Genomic DNA, 20,590 nt, shown 5'->3' on the forward strand with positions numbered 1-20,590 from the left:
TTACATGGCTGCACAGCCGCTATTGGGAAATGTGAAGCACACTGTAAAGCGCTTTGGGAAGCCTTTACAGCTATTTAAATGCAGATCATTTCATTTTATTTCCTTTCATTTCAAACACACAGCAAGAAGCTTTTTTGATCTTGGAGTGGCCTAGCTAGTTTCCATAGAAATACTAGTGTTTAAAAGCTTGTGAAGAGTTACAGAAAATGTTTGGCATTTGTTATTGCCAACAAAGGGTACATAACCAAGTTTGAGATTAACTTTTGGTATTGACCAGATACTTATTTTCCATCATGACTTGCAAATAAAGTCTTCAAAAAGTAAACTTTGTGATTTTCTGTTTTTAATTGGCCGGTCCAAATTGTCCCTAGGTGTGAATGAGCGAATGAGTTGTCTGTCCCTGTGTGCCCTGCGATTGGCTGGCAACCAGTTCAGGGTGTCCCCTGCCCACTGCCCGGAGATGGCTGGGATGGGCTCCAGCCCCCCCGCGACCCTAATGAGGATAAGCGGTACGGCTGATGAGATGAGATTTTTATTTTTTTAATAACATTCTGTCTCTCATATCTGGGCTTTACCTGTGTTAACAATCACAGGCCTGTCAAGTGGGTGAAAGTACACAATTAGTGGTTAACTAAATACCCCATCTTATATCATCACACTTAAGCAATGATTGCTCTTTCGACAATGATTAATAATCACCTTTGCTCAGCATTGGGTGCAATGAGTATAAACCTGGATTTCAACGAAGAGCACCTCAAATCCACACTACTAAGATTGCATGGGATCAAAGAAAAGGCATTTGATTTGATCTCATCATCACACTATTGTTACTCACGGTGCCATGTTGTTAAAAGTTGTAATGAAGCATTAGGGGAAAAATTAGCCAAAACAATGTTGTGCAATGTGGTTTATGGTTTACGGATCCTTTAACCGCTAAAGTCATGGGGGCTCCACTTCTCGGGTTGTGTCTTCGGCCAGAACAGCCAGGCGGCGCCCATCCCTCTAAAGGCTGTTGGTCCTCCCCACAAGAAACAGATAGTACTGGTTTCCATGAATACCAGTATCAGGAAAAGCCTCCTAATCTGACTCAGATAAAGCGCCTTCATCATCTGGTCGCTGTTGTTTTTAGCGTAAAGCGTCATCCCGTTCTTCAGAGATGAGCCCTGGGTGCCGTGTGTAAAAATAGCATAATGAAGAGATCAAAGCTAAGGCCTTTTAATTGTTATCCAGATCCATAGTGGCCTAGTGATTATACAACAGATCTAGGCTTATTATTATTATTATTCCTATTAATAATATCGTTTGGTTGCAGACCACTGATCAAAAACATGCTGGGCAGCGGCTATTGCAAATCGTTTTTGATTACCCATGGCTCATTTGTTAAATATGTCCATAATGTCAACTGCTGTGGACTTCAAATATCCAATTTAACTTTTGTCCTACATAGCACATACTAAAATCCTGGAAATGTGGTTTAAGTTGTTGAACTGTCAAATGTACGCGTAAGTAAGCATTCAATGCATATACTGTGAAGATCTTTTTCAATAAACCAGTAAAGATGATGATTCCAATCATATCAGTCAGTTAATACATTACACATAAGAGCAGTACTACTTTTCCAGCCTCTATTCATCTGCAAAAACTCCACGGCTTCCCCCTTCTTGCCCATCCTCCAGCTGAGAGCCCATTCTTTTCTCTGAAGGTAGTCGTCTGCATTCATTAGTTCTTTGTGCTTCACCCACCGATGCTTTGTTGAGAAACACGCAACTTCATCCTCTGCCAGTTTTCTTACGCGACAGAGCCTCCAAGAGTCCCGCCAGGCAGTCAGCTCCTCTTGTGTTCCCTCCGTGTCAACCTCGTCATTGTCTACATCGCTTACCCGGTGAGGTGCTGCAACCATCCAAGATTGTTTCCACGAAGAGAAGCAAGCGTTTAGTTTGTGGAACTGCATGTGCATTGGGACATTTAGTCTGTGTTTTAAACCCTCCGCTTTTAAGGCTTCGAGAGGGGATCTTGTCTCAAGGTCTTCCTCTTCCTGTCCCTGTTGTTTTTCTTCTACTTCCTCTTCATCTTCTTTTACTTGATTTGCATGTTGTTTCTCTTCTTTTTCATCCTCTTCACCATTTTCTTTCTTGTCTTCTTCTTCCTCTTCATCGTGAGCTTGCTCTTCTTCTTTCTCTTCTTCATCATCCTCATCACTTTCATGTTCTTCTTCTCCTACCTCTAAGTCTTCTTTATTGTTCATTTCTTCTTCTGTCTTATCTTCATCCTCAAAAAAGAAATATTTGCCAACATCCTCAACATCTTCTTCGTCTTCTGTATCCTCCTCTTCTGTATCTGTTCTCTGTTTTTTAATGTCCACCCCTTTCTTGGATTCTGTATTTTGTTTCTTTGTTGTTGTTTCTTCATGACTTTTGCCGTCCAATTCGTCATCGTAAACATTGTCGTCACCCGTTTCTTCTGTGTCAGTATGGTCATTCTCGATGTCCCATTTGTCATCTTCTTCGCTGTTGTCTTCATTTTCTGAGTGTGTCTCCTCCTCTTCTTCCATTTCGATGTCCATCATCTCGACTACTTTCCCCTTGTCGCCATTATCTTGTCCGTTTATCATGTGTGATTCTATAACATTATCTTCATCCTCTTCCTCGTCTTCCAAATTTTCAGAGGAAATCATTCTAAATATCTCTCTGAGCTGCAATGTGATGTTGTACTTTTGCTCTTCCTTGACTTCATTTATTTGCTCATCATTTCTTCTGCTCTTTCCATCGTTCTGCTCTTCTTTGCTTTTCTCGATTCCATTGCCTGTGTCGTCTTCCTCTTTTTCTTTGTCTTTGCCATTACATATTTTATTGGCATCATCATCATTTTCATGGTCTCTGGCATCTTCCTCTTTGTTCTCTTCATTAATGTTGTTGTCATTTCTCTGCAGTTTGATCTCATTTGTTTCAATGTCATCTTCAAGTTCTTCATCTTCCTCATCTAACTCTTGGCTTTCAAGATCTTCTTCCTCCTCCCAATTGCATTCAACTTCACCACGTGTGCTTGTTTTTAAATTTGTGTCCTCTGCATTGCATTCACTCTCTGTCACGTCTACCTTCTCTTCCTCATCAACTTCTTCTTCCTTTTCGTTATCATCCTCATCACCTTCTTCTTCATCCCCTTTTCGCTGAATATCGAGCTCAGTCTCCTCCTCATGATTGTCTACTCCTTCATTCTCTTCTTTATTTCCTTCTTCTTCATCCTCCATTCCCTCTTCGGTAAGCATAATGTCCTCCTCCTCATTGTCATCCTCCTCTTCAGTGTCATTGAACAAATCAGAATCCTCTGATTGACCGTCTTCTACCTCACCTAGCCCATTGGTTTCTTGGGGTTGCCACCTTTTCAAAGTCCTCCAGGAATCCCACCACTCCCACGTATAAGTGTTACAATTATTTAATTCTGATGTGAGAAGGGAGTTAATTATGTGACGTCTCTTCGTCATCAAGTTGCTGTGCCTTTGTTGGGATTGTGGCGACGACCTGCACCACCTGCGAGCACAACATGCCATATTTTAGTTTCTGAACTGTCTTGCTGTAAAAAGTTGCTGCTGCACTTATTCTGAATAAGCATAACAAGTACTGGCAGGCTTCCTGATGATTGTCAAATAATTTTAAAAACTAAAACATGTAAAAATATTTTTTTTTCAAATGAGGAAGCAACATAAATCAGAAAACAGTCACAGCATTCCTCAATTGGTATTTTGGTGCTGCAACCTGTACCAGCTACACTTTCTTGCAAAAAGGCAGCAGTTTGTTTTACTGGCAGAAAGTACTGCAGTAACTTTGAAAAGGAATATATCTCCTTCTACATGCATGCAATCAGGAAGTGACATCAAGTGTCTGACAAATGTGGCCTTTTGGGGATCCAGCCCCGTGAATCTGGACGCAAGAAATATCTGGCAGTAGGAGGTTGTTGTTGGCTTCGTCACTGTCAGGTGGACTGATGAAGTTTATTTTCTGCTTGATTCTGTTTTAAAATATTAAAAAAATACAAAGGAGATAGCATAGGATGCCAGGGTTGTTCGTTATTTTGACTATTATACCTCACTGATGTTTGTTATTATGCACTGTTTACATCATTGTCAGTATCGGCCAATAAAGTGACTGTTCATTGATATCCACACTTTTTTCAGGCAGATTACTTTTTATGACCTAGGAAATTTAATAAAAAGAAAGGGAGGACATTTGGAACAGCTTGGAATTGCCTTATTTTGAGGATTTCTTTACGGTCCTCTCTTGTTCTTCTTTCATGTTCAAAATGTACTCATGTCTTCTCTTTTTATTTTAAGTGAGGACTGGGTAGACATCTCTGGTCCTGCCCTGAAATGGTTCCAGTCCTACCTCGAGGACAGGAAATATTTTGTTCAGATCGAAGACTATGTGTCAGACCAATTGGCAGTGACCTGTGGGGTCCCCCAGGGGTCCATCCTGGGACCCCTCTTGTTCAATTTTTATATGCTGCCCCTGGGCCAGTTAATACGCAGTAATAACGTGTCCTACCATATCTATGACACTCAGATTTACATCTCGCTGACAGCAGGAGAATATGGGCCCGTGAACTCACTCTGTTACTGCCTCCAACAGATCACTGTGCGGATGCAAAACAGCTCTCTCCAACTAAACTCAGACAAGACTGAAGTCGTTGTCTTTGGCCCACAAAAACCCAGAGAAAGTGTCATCAGTCATCTGGAATCACTTAGTTTAAAAGCTAACAATCAGGTTAGAAATTTCGGGGTAATAATGGACTCAGACCTAAACTTTAACAGCCACATTAAATCCATAACATCATCAGCCTTTTACCATCTCAAAAACATTGCCAGAATCAAAGGTTTACTGTCCAAACCAGACTTGGAGAAACTTATCCATGCATTTATCTCTAGCAGGTTAGACTACTGTAACGGCCTTCTGACTGGACTTTCTAAACGAGCTGTAAGACAGCTGCAGAACATCCAGAACGCTGCTGCTCGGGTCCTGACTAGAACCAGGAAGTGCGACCATATTAGTCCTGTGCTCTTCATGGTCTAGCACCAAAGTACATCTGTGACATGTTGGTCCCATATGAACCATCTCGGACCCTGAGAACCTCAGGGACAGGCCTTCTGCTGGCGCTAAGACCCAGGACTAACCAGGGTGAAGCTGTGTTTCAGTTCCATGCAGCTAAACCCTGAAATAGTCTTCCTGATGACATCAGACAGGCGTCTACTCCGGCAATGTTTAAGTCCAGGCTGATAACAGCTCTGTTCAACTGTGCATACAACTGAAAGGGTTCTTTCTGCACTCTTCACTTTTACCTTATTTTAATTCATCGATTTTACTATGTTTTATTTGTGGTTTTAATGCATTTTAAAAACCACATTTTAAATTTTCAATGTCTTTTATTGTGTGTTTTTAACCTGTCTGCCATTTCTGTAAAGCACTTTGAATTGCCTTGTGTATGAATTGTGCTATAAAAATAAACTTGCCTTGCCTTGCCTACTAAACTATAAAATCATTCACTGACCTCGATTATCTTAAAACTGTTTTTTTACATTTGTTTTGTGAAATTATTTTTTCCCCCACCAGGCAATTATTTTCATTGGTGAGGGGCATGCTTTGGCCCTTACGTCCGTTACAGTACTGTTGAATATTTTTAGACGAATCAGATTTCAGCCACTGTGCTATGTCAGTATAATCCAGTTATGCAGCAATCAAGAACACTGGAAACTCAGACCTTTCGAACTAGCAAGTTAAGAACGGCAAATGCCTCTTGGACGTCTGAGCTGCAAAGTTGCAGAAAAACGACCCCAACTTCACTACTTCCTTTAATCTGAAATAAATGGACAAAGGTGGAGATAGACTTAAATGTCAAGAAATAATTTGATTTCATGATTTCAAAAGGATTCATTCATTTTCAACTCCTATGTTATTATCATATGTATTCATTATAGGTTTATATTGCTCAGTGTTGGGTCAGAACCAAGCACAGTTTATTGAAATCAGCCATTGATATTCTTTACCAGGTGAATATAAATATTGATTTCTGTACTAATACCAGCCTTTTTAAAGTATTGGTAATTATAATTGTTCCTTCTAGTTGCCAATTGAAAAATAAGGACGCGAAAATCAAAATAGTGGTAAAATAACATTGTGTCACGGTTGCCAGCTGTGGCTCGTTAACAGATTGGTTTCCCGTCTATTTACACTCAGTGCTCTCGCTCAACCTTTGTCAGCCCGTCAATGAACTTCTTCCCCGCAAGACGTGGCTTTCAACTCGGTCCTGTTCCCGTCGATATTTCTTGTCGGGTATTGTTCCCGTTTATTTTTGTCCTGTTTATTATTCTCTCCAGTTTTTGTTCCCGTCTAGTTTGTCCTGTTTATTTTTCTATATCCTGTTTCATTATGAATCCTGTCCGTCCTGTCCAGTCCGGTATCGACCCCATCTGTCCAATATCAACTAGGGCAATTGGAATCGATCTCGTCGGTCTCTGGCTTCCTGTCTTTCCACGCCAGACTGCTGCCTAACGTGTATGACTCCCTATTTCCCGTAAATAAAAGGCTTGTGTGAGATACGCCACGCGTTTGGGTATTGATCCTGTTTTGGTTCCTGACACAATGCAATAAAAAGAATAATATTTTGTTTGTATTTAAAAGTATTTCTTCAAAAGTATCAGTGTTTTTTGTAGCGGAAATGAAATATTATGTTATGATGGGTTATATCAAAGACTAGTTACAATTTTGAATTGCTATCAGTCTGAATTAATGTGATATCGTACATCCTGTCATGATTACCTAAGTGGAGCCACCTGGGGTAATCATCTGGCGCGCTGGAATGCGCTTCCTGATTGGTTTATGTTCCCTTTTTAAGCATGCTACGCCAGAGACCTCTGGGTCTGAGGATTACTTCTGTACCCCGTATGACTCTCCCGATTACATGTGCCTTCTTGTTTACCTGATTCTGCCTGCCTGCCTCCGATCCGACCTGCTTCCGTCCCACGCTACGATCATCTCTTCAGTCCCGGTAAACTCGACTTGCTTCCGTCCCACGCTACGATCTTCTCTCCAGTCCTGGTAAACTCGTCCTGCCTCCGTCCCACGCTACGATTGGCTACGGCTTCCGAAGTTGTCTTCACGGCGTTGCTGCTGCAGACGGTCATCGCGTCTCCCGCTAACCCTTAAGCTTCCCCAAATAAAGAATTGTACGAACTCTCTGGGGTCTCCTGCTCTGTTCTGGTCTCCCTTGACAGAATCCTCAGACCAAGAATGGACCCCGCGTTCGTACATGTGCCCCCTGACGACTATGAAAGCCAGAACCAGCAGCCCAATTCCCCTTTAGAATGTGCAGTTCGGCAAGTCATTTCCGACGTGGCGGAATTGGCTAAGCAAGTGAGTCAGTTACGGCTCGAGTGGGATCTGTTAGGTCGGGACTGGTCCTATCTCTCCAAAGTAATGACCCATCAAGCCACTTCATCGGCGCCCAACACTGACAGGCCACCTTCGGCCTTTCCCAGTTCATTCAGCGCAGATTTCGCTGAGCCGCGAGTGGGCTCGCCAGAAAAGTTTGGGGGAGATCCCGCTCAGATCCACCCATTCATAGTAAATTGTAGATTAATATTTGATCTCCAGCCCCGCAATTTTGCTACGGAAGCGGCTAAGGTAGCGTTTGCCATTAATCACCTCACGGGAAGAGCGCGTCTTTGGGGAACGGCCGCCTACGAGAGAGGTGCTACGGCGTGCAAATCATTCAACCTCTTGGCTCAAGAGCTGATTAAGGTCTTTGACTCTGGTTCCTCATCGGTCGACGCCGCCCGTTCGATCATGAACATCCGCCAGGGGAGACGTTCCATTGCCGACTATGCTGTCGACTTTCGTACGCTAGCAGCACAAAGTGATTGGAATGAAGAGGCGCTGGTCGACGCCTACCTCCACTGTTTGTCCGGTTATCTCAAGGATGAATTAGTCTCCCACGCTCCTCCGGCAACACTTGACGAAGCTATTGACTTGACCGCCCGGATCGACCGTAGAGTTCAGGCGAGACGCCGAGAGAGGGAGGGTCCCAGCCAGTCCGTCACCAGGCAAGTTCAAGAAGCTAATAATGTACCGAGCCCCCGGGTTCCGTTCAGCCCCATCGTAGAAAGGATGGAGGTGGACCAGGTCCCGGTCATCCCCATCGAAGAAAGGATGGAGGTGGACCGGGTCTCTCTTTCCCCCGAGGAACTCTGGCGAAGGTTTGTTAATCAATTATGTTTATACTGCGGTGGCAAGGGACATCGCGTGGCCACCTGTCCGGTAAAAGGCCAACGCTCGTCGGACGTAAGGGGCGTCCGATTGAACTCAGTCCTTGTATCTGCTCCCAAAGACGCTAGACCCGTTATCCAGGCTTCCCTCTTCCTCCCCGATTCTACGCAGACATACCCAGCCCTGATTGACTCTGGCGCTGAGGTAAATATCCTTGATCTGTCCCTCGCACGCAAAATGGGGATACCTGTTAAACCCCTTCCTAATCTGGTATCTGCTCGGGCTTTAGATGGTCACCTGTTAGGCACAGTGTCTCAAATAACAGCCTATAGAATTACAGTTGTCTGGAAATCACCGAGAGAAGATCCGATTCCATTTACTTCACTCCCCGAGCCAACCCCTCGTTCTGGGTCATCCATGGTTGGTCCAACACAACCCCCATTTCGACTGGCGCACTGGGTCGATACTGGAATGGGGCATGGACTGTCACCAAACCTGTCTGCGAGCCGCTCCCTACCCGGGTCACTCTACTTCCACAAAAGCTTCACCCAATCTGTCCAAGGTCCCAGTTCGTTACAACCACCTACAGGAAGTCTTCAGTAACGCTAAGGCCTCTTCCCTGCCACCCAATCGGCCTTATGACTGCGCAATGACTCCCATGCCTGCCTCTCCGACTCTCCGGCCTGCCACTCCGACTCCGCTGCCTGCCAGTCCGACTTCAACTCTCCGGCCTGCCTGTCCGACTCCGCTGCCGGCCCTGATTCTGCCTGTTCTGATTATGTCCTTTCTGCCTGCTCTGTTTGCCGGTACTGATTCTGCGTGCCCTGTCTTGCCTGATCTGATTCTGCCTGTCCTGTCTGCATCGCCGGTCCTGATTCTTCCTGTTTGCCCTCCGGACCCACCCTCTGCCGCTCCTTCGGATGCTGATGAGGGGGCTTCCCTCCATTCGGAGAGATTCTGAGAGGTACTGTGCTGTTACATAGTTCCCCGATTACCTGTGTTTCCCTGTGACGTGTCTTGGATTAAAAAAAAAAATTTTCCCCTGGGGGACTTCTGGAGCCGTCCCTTGAGGGGGGGGTTCTGTCATGTTTACCTAAGTGGAGCCACCTGGGGTAATCATCTGGCGCGCTGGAATGAGCTTCCTGATTGGTTTATGTTCCCTTTTTAAGCATGCTACGCTGAGACCTCTGGGTCTGAGGATTACTTCTGTACCCCGTATGACTCTCCCGATTACATGTGCCTTCTTGTTTACCTGATTCTGCCTGCCTGCCTCCGATCCGACCTGCTTCCGTCCCACGCTACGATCATCTCTTCAGTCCCGGTAAACTCGACTTGCTTCCGTCCCACTCTACGATCTTCTCTCCAGTCCTGGTAAACTCGACCTGCCTCCGTCCCACGCTACGATTGGCTACGGCTTCCGAAGTTGTCTTCACAGCGTTGCTGCTGCAGACAGTCATCGCGTCTCCCGCTAACCCTTACGCTTCCCCAAATAAAGAATTGTACGAATGCTCTGGGGTCTCCTGCTCTGTTCTGGTCTCCTTTGATACATCCCTAATGTTAACATTCGCTTTGAACACTTTTAGGTGGGAAAAAGGAATATGAAAGTGGGATAAATATGACCTCCGGCCTTTCTTTAATTGCCTCCACACTGGTCAGGTGTAGTTAGCAAGAAATTTATAAATTAAGATAACTTAATTATCTTTAAAATGGTATTATTTTCTTATCGTACATGGAATGTTTTTATACAACATTTTGAGTCTCAATTTATTGCCTGACAAGTGCCACAAAAATACATTTTGATTTGATTTAAATTCAGCATTAGCTATCTCTCAATGCTTTGGTTTTTTTTTAGACCTTGTGATTGGTTTGATAGAACTAGATAACCATTCACATAACTTGCCGCCCTTCCGTCCATCTCTCTATCCATTCTTTGCTTCATTTTCCATCCAGATGAAATGTCGAACAACTCACCTAAGCTGCAGCCTGAACAGCCAACAAGAGCTCCAGATGTTCCGATGGTCTTTTTCTTCCTCCAGAACAGTTTCTGATATAAGCCATGATTTATTCCAGCCAGTCATTAGCACATTGTGTATCCTCACAATTTTACATGTGAGCTCAAATAATGAACAATCTTCTGCTGTAACTGTGGGTTTTGAAAGCCTCCACGAATTCTCCCATCCTGGAGGCTCTTCCTATTTAAAATAAAAGATGCACAATATACATTAAACTACTAAATAAAATCAATAAAAAAGAAGTTTGTGTTTAAACCTCACCTGCTCCATCAAATGCTGTACTTTGTCAAAACTTTCCTTGAAACTTATTTGAAAAGAAGGCCATTCATTGTCCCATTCTTTCTTCTCTTGTCTGAAGGCAAAATTCATGATTTTCCAGGTGCCAGCCCACACAGGAAGTTGATAGACTCCGATTTCTGGAAGGGGGATTAAGTCTTTATTGAACAGAATCTCCCAGTGGACTGGCTCCCTGCTAGAAAACTCTGAGAAGATTTCACCCTTCACCTGCAAAACAGAGCAGTTGAGACCAAACCTTCGGTTAATTTATAGATTCTGATAATGATTACTACTTGCTTTAACGGATCAATGATTTAGCACTGATGACAAAATATCATTCAGGTAAAAATTTCTTGAATTGCACTGCTACAGCAGATACAAAGATAACATATATTATGGGGAGTTTTGTGCCATGTTTTACGCATTTTGTATTTGATGCTACCCTACATTTACTCTGTTATTTAAGTTAATGGTACTATACAAATCTAAATCCATGCAGTGTGCCTAAAGATCAAAGCGGCGCCGCCGCGAGCTGCAGCCTTTCCAGCAGCTCCGTGTTATTTCGCACTTTTTGTGATTTATTGTTTTAAGTGTCTGCTTCTATCTTCGGTGTTTTTCGTCTTGTATGACAACTACACTTTGGATTACTCTCCATCCTATCGTTATGGATTTTAACGCACAAAAATGCATTTATTCAAGGAATCAACTCCTTGCCCTGAAGAATTCTCGTGCCGGTGTGATGAGTGGGGCCCTATCGTGGATGCAGAGGTGGAGCTAGCTAAGCGGCTAGCGGCGTTATAAGTCTTCTGTACCGTCCTTAATCATGGTAAATTTGAACTCTCTACAAAATAAGGCCGACAAACTGGCTGTGCTGGTGAAAAACACCAAAGTGCACAGGGAGTGCAGTTTGCTGTGTTTTACCGAAACGTGGCTCACGTCTATCATCCCGGACGCTAACGTGGAGCTACCCGGAGCTACCCGGAGCTACCCGGAGCTACCAGAATCTATCCGGAGCTACCCGGCTTCAGCACTGTTAGACAGAGACACGAAAGCCTGCGGGAAGTGGAGAGGAGGTGGATTCGCTAACACGAGTTGGTGTATCCCTGGGCACAAAGATTTCCATCTGCTGCAGGGACATCGAACTTTTGGACTTGCTTGTGACGTCATCCACTCCGCTGTGGCTAAACTACAACAAAGCACCCCTGAGGGCATCCTGTTAATCTGTTAATAAACAACAAAGGAGACTGCTGGAAGTGTGAATGAATTTCCCTACGGGGATGAATAAAGTATCTATCTATCTATCGAAATTCAAGAATGGGAAGACACCAGAAGTGTGTAGCCAGGTAAAGTGTGAATGTGAGTGCATAAACAATACTGCAAAAGTGTATAAAAAGCACTATATAACTGGAATGAGCAATACTGCGATTTTTGGTATCCATCCAATCCAAGTAAATACAGGAAAGTATTGATCAATACCAAGCCGATATCGGTAAGTTTTGCTTGGAAATGCCATGATTACTAAATAATTGAACCCTTTCCCAAAGCTACATTTCTAAATAACAGTATAATTTATTGATGCATTTTTATATGTGTCGCAGCTGTAGCAGCATTAATTGTTATGTGTTGAAAATTGAAATAAATTGGGACCGTTTCTGTTAGAGAGTAAAAACAATCTGTAGATAAGAGGAAATTCTGCGAATTCCTGCAACACAAAATTTATTTGGAACGGGTAAAGAACTAAGAAAGATGCTGGAATAATTGGTTCTGCTATTTGGCGCTAAAAATGAAATTGTTTAAGAGAATTATATCTTTTTTATTTCTTTATCAGTGGCTCCCAAACTACGCCCCACGGCCAGATATAGACTGTCTCCACATTTGGTCTGGCCCCCTTAACAATACAGGAGAGGCGTTTTGATTTTTTTTTCAAATATGTGTATTTCTATGCAATAATTTGGACTTTTACATGTTAATGTTTTATTCCCAGATGAAACTTAACATTTTGTAACTTTAACACATGGGTCTCAAACGCGTGGCCTAGGGGCCAATTGCGGCCCCCAAGTTGATACTTTGAGGCACCTTACTTCTTTTGAAAAGAAGAGAAATAATAAAATACAAAAGAAAAGAAAAAAAAGAAATAAAAAGTAAATAAAAAGGAGCAAAAAAGATAAATGAAACAAAAGAAATAAGACAAAAAGTAAAACTCAAGGAAAAAAGAAAAGAAAAAAAGAAAAGAGTAAAATATGAAAAGAAATTCATTTTCTTCTTTCTTATACTCCATTATCCTTTTTTATGTCCTTTCCCTTACTTTTTTGTTCTGTTTGTTTTTCTAATGTCTTTTTCGCTAAATGTTATTCCCTCTTTAAAAAAATTCTAGCTCTTCTTTTTGGCTTTCTTTGAGAAAGGCTGGTTAAAATGGGAAGAAAATGGGTCCTTTTTCCTCACAATCACCTAGGACTCCCTTTTGATTGCTCTACACATTACAGCAACATCTACCTGTAGAGGACAAATGTAAAAAAAACATTCCATTTAAGAACAGTGGGAGGTTTTTATTAGTGCTTGTTTTTGTGAAAAACCCTATTTGGCCCAACCTTATCCGGATCCTAGCTTCAGCAGTCCCCAACTCTATTGAGTTTGAGACCCCTACATTAACACATCGTAAAATCTGACTTTTTCTGTCACAAACTGAATCCAGCCCCTCATCAGGGATGGGACAAGGTATGTGGCCCTCACAAGAAAAATTTGAGAACCCCTGTTCTACATAGTCGGTTGTAATAGTGAGTAATTAGGTGCCGCGTTGTAATTGTAAGGTGCGTTATCGCACAATAAGGGGAACTGCAATCATTAATAAGCGTACCAATTGGCTGAGCTTTACATGTATGCAATAACATACAGAAATGTATTATGATCAAGTTTCATGAGTTTAATCGAGTTTAATCGGTTTACCTGCTTCCAAGATTGATTCCAGTCAGCAGTCGACGTGCATTTCACCTGTGATACGAGTTGCACAGGTTTGTACTTCTTGTCTCTGACCAAATGTATCGTCGTAAATCCTTGAATTTTTGTTTTCGTCTCACCGGCTTTCAGAAAAAGATATTTGGGTGGTTTCAGGGTCATCCAAGACTCTCTCCAGTGTAAGCAGAAAATGTCCACTTCAACTTTACGCCGCACGATAAGAGGTTGGGGTGATGCTCGCCGAGGTGGATGCGGCGCAGTTTCACTTTTGGGTTTTGGAGGTGGAGGAGGTACGATTTTGAATCTGATTTTTGGCTTATTTTTCTCAGCTTCCTCTGATGTGGCTTTATGAAAGTCGGATGCTTCGCCTTGTGTCTTATCTCCGGTGGCGGCCAGAGCCCAGTGATAGTTCCACTTTGAGTAAAGCCTAGAGGGGAAAAAAATAATAATGGATTGTCAATGATGAAATTATTGACAGTAAATCATAAATATGGTGGATACCAGCTCGGTGGCCTTGGGGGTATGGTGCCCGCCACTAGACTGGGAGGTTGTGGTTCAAGCCTCGGCCGAGTCATACCTAAGACTTAAATATTGGTAGCCGTTGCCTCCCTGATTGGCGTTCAGCTTTAGGGGTTGGAATTGGGGGGTTTGGTCACCTAATGACTCCCAACACCTCAGTTGGGTTGAGCAAGGAGGCTGGGAATCTCCTATTCTGAATCAATCTCCCAAAAAGAGTGAGAAATGACTCTAGCCACCCCCCACTAGGGGGATATGGCTGTGGTATATATATATATATATATATATATATATATATATATATATATATATATATATATATATATATATATATATATATATATATATTATTATTTTTTTTTTTTTATATATAATTTTTTAGACCCGCGAAGCTCTGAACCCGCGAACGTGGAACCTTGAAGTAGCGAAGTCCCACTGTACTGAATCCCTAGACGCCTTGCATGGCTGACTCCCTATTGGTGTGTGAGTGTGTGTGTGAATGGGTAAGTGTGAACCACATTGTAAAGCGCTTTGGGAGGTCTTCATTGACTTGAAAAGCGCTATATAAATGCAGACCATTTACCGTATTTGCTGTTTAACATACAATTTTATAGCCTACTGTGCAGATTTCCCTGCTCTTAAATATGCTCTCCCTTAAGAGACACCTTAATTATGTCACTCGTGTTCCTTAAGAGGGACATTGTTTATTATATAGCGCCACTTAGTGATAAAAGACAATTCATTAAAAAAAATATATATAAATTGAATAATAAGCAATACATTTGTTTCAAACTAGTAGATCAAAAATTTGTATTTATTAAATATACCATGAGCCCAGGCTGTGTACACCTTTTTCATGGCAAAGTTCAATCACCTTTCACACGCTTTCAAGACCAATTTGTCCACTCCCTTGAAATGAAGAAATCCATCGCTGTTCAAAAGAAGTATTTTATTTGACTTTAATGATTAAAATGAAGTCGTTATCTTGCTGCTAGTACATATTTTGTGTTATTTTTAGCTGTTCCTGTCTATGGACTACGATGTGTTTGGGTCAATTGGCTGCTATTAAGTTACATGAATTCTACCATTCTGCTTCAACTATGCAAGCATAGCTTGGCTACGTCACACTTGTTTCCAAACAGGGAAAGGGCTTTCTAGATGTTCGGTAATAATTGAGTTCAATAGGGAAGACAAAAAACAGAAAGTACTGTATGTATTATAACAGAAAAATGAGCCAAATTTGGACCAATTTTAATGATATGCATCCACTATCTGCACTGTTTATCCTCAGTAGGGAGACCATTTTCGGGCAGTGGACAGGGTGTCCCTGAACTGGTTGCCAGCTAGTCACAGGGACAGACAACTCACTCACTCATTCACACCTAGGGACAATTTGGACAGGCTTTTTTACCTGACATGCCGCTGTGGCTGGCAACCAGTTCAGGGTGTCCACTGCCCACTGCCCGAAGATGGCTGGGATGGGCTCCAGCACCCCTTTGACCCTACTGAGGGTAAGCGGTGCAGATAATGGATTGATGGATGGATTTAATTATATGGATTGCTTCAAAGCAGAGTGCATTCAACATTTCAATCTTGGAGACTGCTAAGCCTTTGCTTTTTGTTTTACATATTTTAATTTGGATTTTTTTTGTATGTTTTTCAGTGAATCTGTGTCTAAATTGGTTAAAATAGAATTAAAAATAATAAACTTTTTTTCTCATTTAATTATAGCTCTGAAGCATTATATTATTCGTTTTTATTGTATCGTTGTGTATTTTCAGGGATTTTGTGTTGTTGTTTGACTTTAAATCTCTTCGGTTTGTATTTTATATCATCTCGTTGTCAGGTGGCGTGGTGGGGGGAAGGGGTGACCGGACCAGAACGGAGGCAGGAGGCAGGAAGGGAGAACTCAATTGCGTAACGATCCAAAAACTTTTATTCACAAAAATAAAAGTTGTCCAAAACTCTGGGACGTGACAAAACAAACAGTTGATTCTTCCAACTCAACTAAACAGGACAAGGCATAACAGAACGGACAAAGTTTTAAACTAAAACAGGACAAGGCATAACAGACCGGGAATGTGTATATATATAATGAGCCAGCGCCCGCCAAACCCACAACCCAGCCTTAAATAGCAGACCAGCAATCAGCTGATCTGCTTCAGCTTGAGTTCGGGGGCGTGGCATACTGGTCGTCATGGCGACCATGACAGAGCCCCCCCTTTAAGGGACAGCTCCTGAGGTCCCCAAAAAAGGAAAGAAAAAAAAATACTACCTCACGCCCCGGAATGGTTCGACGCTTGGCAGGGTTGGGGGGGTCCGGCAGGCAAACTGGACCGGCGAACACGAGGACAGACAGAATCAGAACCGGCAAACACGGAGGACAGACAGAATCAGAACCGGCAAACACGGAGGACAGACAGAATCAGAACCGGCAAACACAGAGGACAGACGGAATCAGAACCGGCAAACAGGGGAGAGTCAGAATCAGAACCGGCAAAAACAGGCGAGTCAAAATCAGAACCGGCAAAACAGGTGCAGCAGAGTCGGACTGGCCGGCAGCAGAGTCGGAGTCGGACTGGCAGGCAGCAGAGTCGGACTGGCAGGCAGCAGAGTCGGACTGGCAGGCAGCAGAGTCGGACTGGCAGGCAGCAGAGTCGGACTGGCAGGCAGCAGAGTCGGAGTCGGCCCGGCAGGCAGCGGAGTCGGAGTCGGACTGGGCGGCAGCAGAGTCGGAGTCGGACTGGCCGGCAGCAGAGTCGGAGTCGGACTGGCAGGCAGCGGAGTCGGAGTCGGCCCGGCAGGCAGCGGAGTCGGCCCGGCAGGCAGCGGAGTCGGAGTCGGCCCGACGGGCAGCGGAGTCGGAGTCGGACTGGCACGCAGGGGAGACGGAATAGCAGGCAATCGGCACGGGAGTCGGGCAGGCAGGCATGAGAGTCGAACAGGCAGGCGTCAATCCTTCCCGGGACCCCATTCGAGGCACAGCAATGGCCACGACGGGCGGGGCCGTAGTTCGAACGAGGAGGGAATGATACCTCAATGGGTGCTTGCCAAGCTGCGTTCTCCAGCTCTCCCCAAGTCGCGCTGGGATCGTTCGCTGAGTTCAAATGTTGGCTGGCTCATTCTGTCACGAGGCGTGGAGTGGAGTGGGGTGACCGGACCAGAACAGAGGCAGGAGGCAGGAAGGGAGAACTCAATTGCGTAACGATCCAAAAACTTTTATTCACAAAAATAAAAGTTGTCCAAAACTCTGGGACGTGACAAAACAAACAGTTGATTCTTCCAACTCAACTAAACAGGACAAGGCATAACAGAACGGACAAAGTTTTAAACTAAAACAGGACAAGGCATAACAGACCGGGAATGTGTATATATATAATGAGCCAGCGCCCGCCAAACCCACAACCCAGCCTTAAATAGCAGACCAGCAATCAGCTGATCTGCTTCGGCTTGAGTTCGGGGGCGTGGCATACTGGTCGTCATGGCGACCGTGACACTCGTATTTTACATTTTTTTGTAGATCTTTGAATGTTTTGATTTATATTCCATGTGTTTTTCAGGGACACCCTGTAAAACATATGAAATGAATAATTACTAAATAATTTGGTGCATAATTTCTTATTATTATTGATAATACTGTATATTATAAAAAACAAAAAGTCTAAGGAGCCGTTGGGGAGCTGAGCCAAAAGTGAGAGGTTTCTAAATAGAGCTGTCCTCTTGGCTGCGACCAGTAAGGGGCGGTTATGCTTCACATGACAACACCACAATGACCAAGCCACCAGAGCAGGGGTGTCTGTGTCATTTTCATGCACTTTGTAAAAAAAAAGAAGTAATAATCTATTGCGTGGTTTATATAGTCAGATGGTCAAGAAACATGGCAATGGCAACAATTTCAAGCATTTTCAAAGGGCTAATTGCTGTTTTGTCACTTTGAATCGCCGTAGTTTATATCCTTTCTTGCGTTTTAGATTGCACTACACCAAATACCTTGAAGGACCGCAGGCCACACAGCCCGTGAGCTGATTTTGATACATTATTGTATCATACTTCATGAATCGTCTATTTTTTCAGCCGTACGTTACTTATCATTGAAGAAAGTGTTGTTTGTAGTGAATCCATTTTAGCGCTTTACCTTGTGATTAAATTCAAATATATTTTAAAATTTCTTTCAATTGGGTGAATAATACAAATTTAAAAATTAAATAAATAAAAACATTTTTTTCTTTGGCACATGGGACAATAGTGAACAAAAATGTAGATTTGTGAATATAAAGTGTGGATTTATCAGGTGTAGGCGATACTGTGTAGTGTTGTGTTTTTTGCCAATGGAAATTCGAGCACTTGTTCTTTTAAGGTTAGACCTATAATTTCACAATTGTTTGAAAAAAAACTCAGAAAAAAAAATTTGTGGCAAAAAATATGACTTATTTTAGGTTGACTTTTGCACATTTGAGTCTCTCACTGGTGAGCTCATTTCAGAACTGGTCTTTAGAGCGCGGTGGTGTGTCCCCTGATCTACGATGAGACATGACAAGTTTGCTTAGGATTTAATAAGACATGCTCACAATTTGAGGGAACTTTTCTCCTTCAATTGCCCCTCCTGTTTGCATTGGTCTGCGATGATCTGCACCCGCTTCTCCCACTGGTCTCTTAGACGCCCGTTGCTGAAGGTCCTATGCTCGCCTTTCTTTGACAGCATCCTGTGTCCAAAAAATATTTCATAAACACAGAATCTGATGTATTTTTTCAAAGGAATGAGAAACAGGGAAGAAGAGATAAGAAAAAGATGCAAACAAGGAGATCGGTAATAAAAAGAGAAGTAGGGGAAAATAAATCAACTATGGGAAAATGGAAAAAAAAGGAACAAAAAAATGGAAGGAATTAAGGAGAGAAAAAACAAAAACGGGAAATAGAATGCAATATCTCCCTTTTATTTATTTTCATTTTTTGTATTTGTTTTTTCATTTTTTATTTGTTATTTCATTATTTTTCTTTCGTCCTTCTTTTTTTTTCTTTTTTATTTATTTTTTCTTTTCTGTTTTTTTTGTTCTTATTTCTCTTCTTTTCAAAACTAATAACGTGTGTTTCGGTCACTTTAAGTTTCCATATTTTGTCTTCTTCCTTTGTGGTAACAGCACTCGTTTTTGCACGACAGAAAGCAGCGACCTCGAGTGGGAAAATTATTCACATTGTCCCTTTAACTTTCATATTAAGGCTTGGGCCTCAAACTATAATCCTGGAGGCGGCAATTGGCCCCTGGGCTGCAAGTTTGAGACCCCCGTTTTAAAGTCTGGATCACAACCCTGTTCTTATCAAACACGCACAAAACCCCCCGCCCAACCCAATCAAACAGATTACTTTGCGTGGTTTCAATACTTCACAGATTTTCATTGTGCATTGTGGCCTGCAGCAGACAACACACAGCAATACATATCACGGGAGCAGGCTGTGTTGGCTGTTTGTGTGAATTAGGAGCGCGTTACTATCTGAGCGAATGTGATATGTTGGTGTATGCTGTCAGTCAAACAGCTGGGGACAGAAAGTGTTTTAGTGGCTCGTTACATTGAAAATAAATTCATCAATTAAATTGGACTCTGAGGAAAGTTAAAAGACTGCAACAAAATGCTGATCATAACGTGTGTCTCATAAATTGTTGTCAAGTCCAGGAAGAGACCAACATGGCATCAGGCAATAAATCAAAAGCGGGGCTGCAGGTCCGACCTTCTGCTACGACTACGTGACAACTCTCATATGCCACTACTGACGATCCTGTATCTAACAACGCCAGATTCATTACCAATAAAACAAATACCCGAATCTAAAACTCGTGGGAAACCGCAATATTCGTGACAATTATATTTTAATAATAATGAAGACTTGGCTCAACCTGAAGATCCCCGATGCTAGCGTGCAGCTAGCCAACTGCTCTATATATCACTTTTGTACACTGAAAAGAAAAGCCCTCCAATCTTGTTATACAAATGTATAATGACAATCAAAACCATAAATGAACGATCATGACGGCTCCTCGAGCGAAAAGATCGCGCGCTCTCTAGCCAGCGTGGACAGATGACTGGGGCTTTGTGCAAAAAATGGCCGTGCATTTTGTGCATTATGCCCCGAGAGCGTTGTACCTCGCGCATCAAGTAGTAAACGTCATTACGAGACGAAACATGAACATCAATTCATGGCGGAGACTTTAAAACGCGCTGTGTCCAGATACAGCAAACAAACACAGACCCTAAAAACCTTTGTCGCTTAAAACACCACCACTGAAGCTATCTAACAAATTACTCACTGAATAGCAAAGCACGGAAAACCATTTAATGATGGCAAATATTTTAAAGAAGTGTGTGTGTGTGCACGCGTGAGCGTGTGCGCACGTGTGTGCGTGTGTGCGCACGCATGCCTTCTGCATTGCTGCTGTTATTTCAAGTTTTGATATTTTCTGCAACAAGATATCATTGATGAATGTTATAGTAGCTGACCATATTACTTGTTTTTTAATTGTAGTTTATAGTTGAGGAAGAATGGTTGATTCTGGTTAATTCTTGTGGTAAAAAGTTGAAGTCAGAATGG

At 42.7% G+C, this 20,590-nt stretch overlaps 1 protein-coding gene across 1 annotated transcript; it reads right to left on the minus strand.

Moving 5' to 3' along the window:
- Positions 1-1,506: 1,506 nt before the first annotated feature.
- On the minus strand, positions 1,507-18,710 carry LOC148351133 (uncharacterized). The gene is made up of 5 exons (XM_088320034.1): positions 18,577-18,710; positions 13,484-13,919; positions 10,526-10,768; positions 10,224-10,444; positions 1,507-3,527 (listed from the first exon to the last, which is right to left on the minus strand). The coding sequence occupies exons 1-5, from the start codon at positions 18,708-18,710 to the stop codon at positions 1,577-1,579; spliced, it is 2,985 nt and encodes a 994-aa protein (XP_088176160.1). The 3' UTR covers positions 1,507-1,576.
- Positions 18,711-20,590: the final 1,880 nt, after the last annotated feature.

The sequence above is a fragment of the Urocampus carinirostris genome, chromosome 16 (genome assembly GCF_059441175.1).
Source record: "Urocampus carinirostris isolate Australia breed hairy pipefish chromosome 16, RoL_Ucar_1.0, whole genome shotgun sequence".
NCBI lineage: Eukaryota > Metazoa > Chordata > Actinopteri > Syngnathiformes > Syngnathidae > Urocampus > Urocampus carinirostris.

Excerpts from the sequence above, each read along its gene's own strand:
- LOC148351133 (XM_088320034.1), bottom strand. The coding sequence starts at position 18,710 with ATGCTGTCAAAGAAAGGCGAGCATAGGACCTTCAGCAACGGGCGTCTA. Across the intron at positions 13,920-18,576 it reads GAGAAAAGTTCCCTCAAATT|GCTTTACTCAAAGTGGAACT; the intron begins GTGAGCATGTCT and ends TTTCCCCTCTAG. Across the intron at positions 3,528-10,223 it reads CTGTTCAGGCTGCAGCTTAG|GTGGTGCAGGTCGTCGCCAC; the intron begins GTGAGTTGTTCG and ends TTGTGCTCGCAG.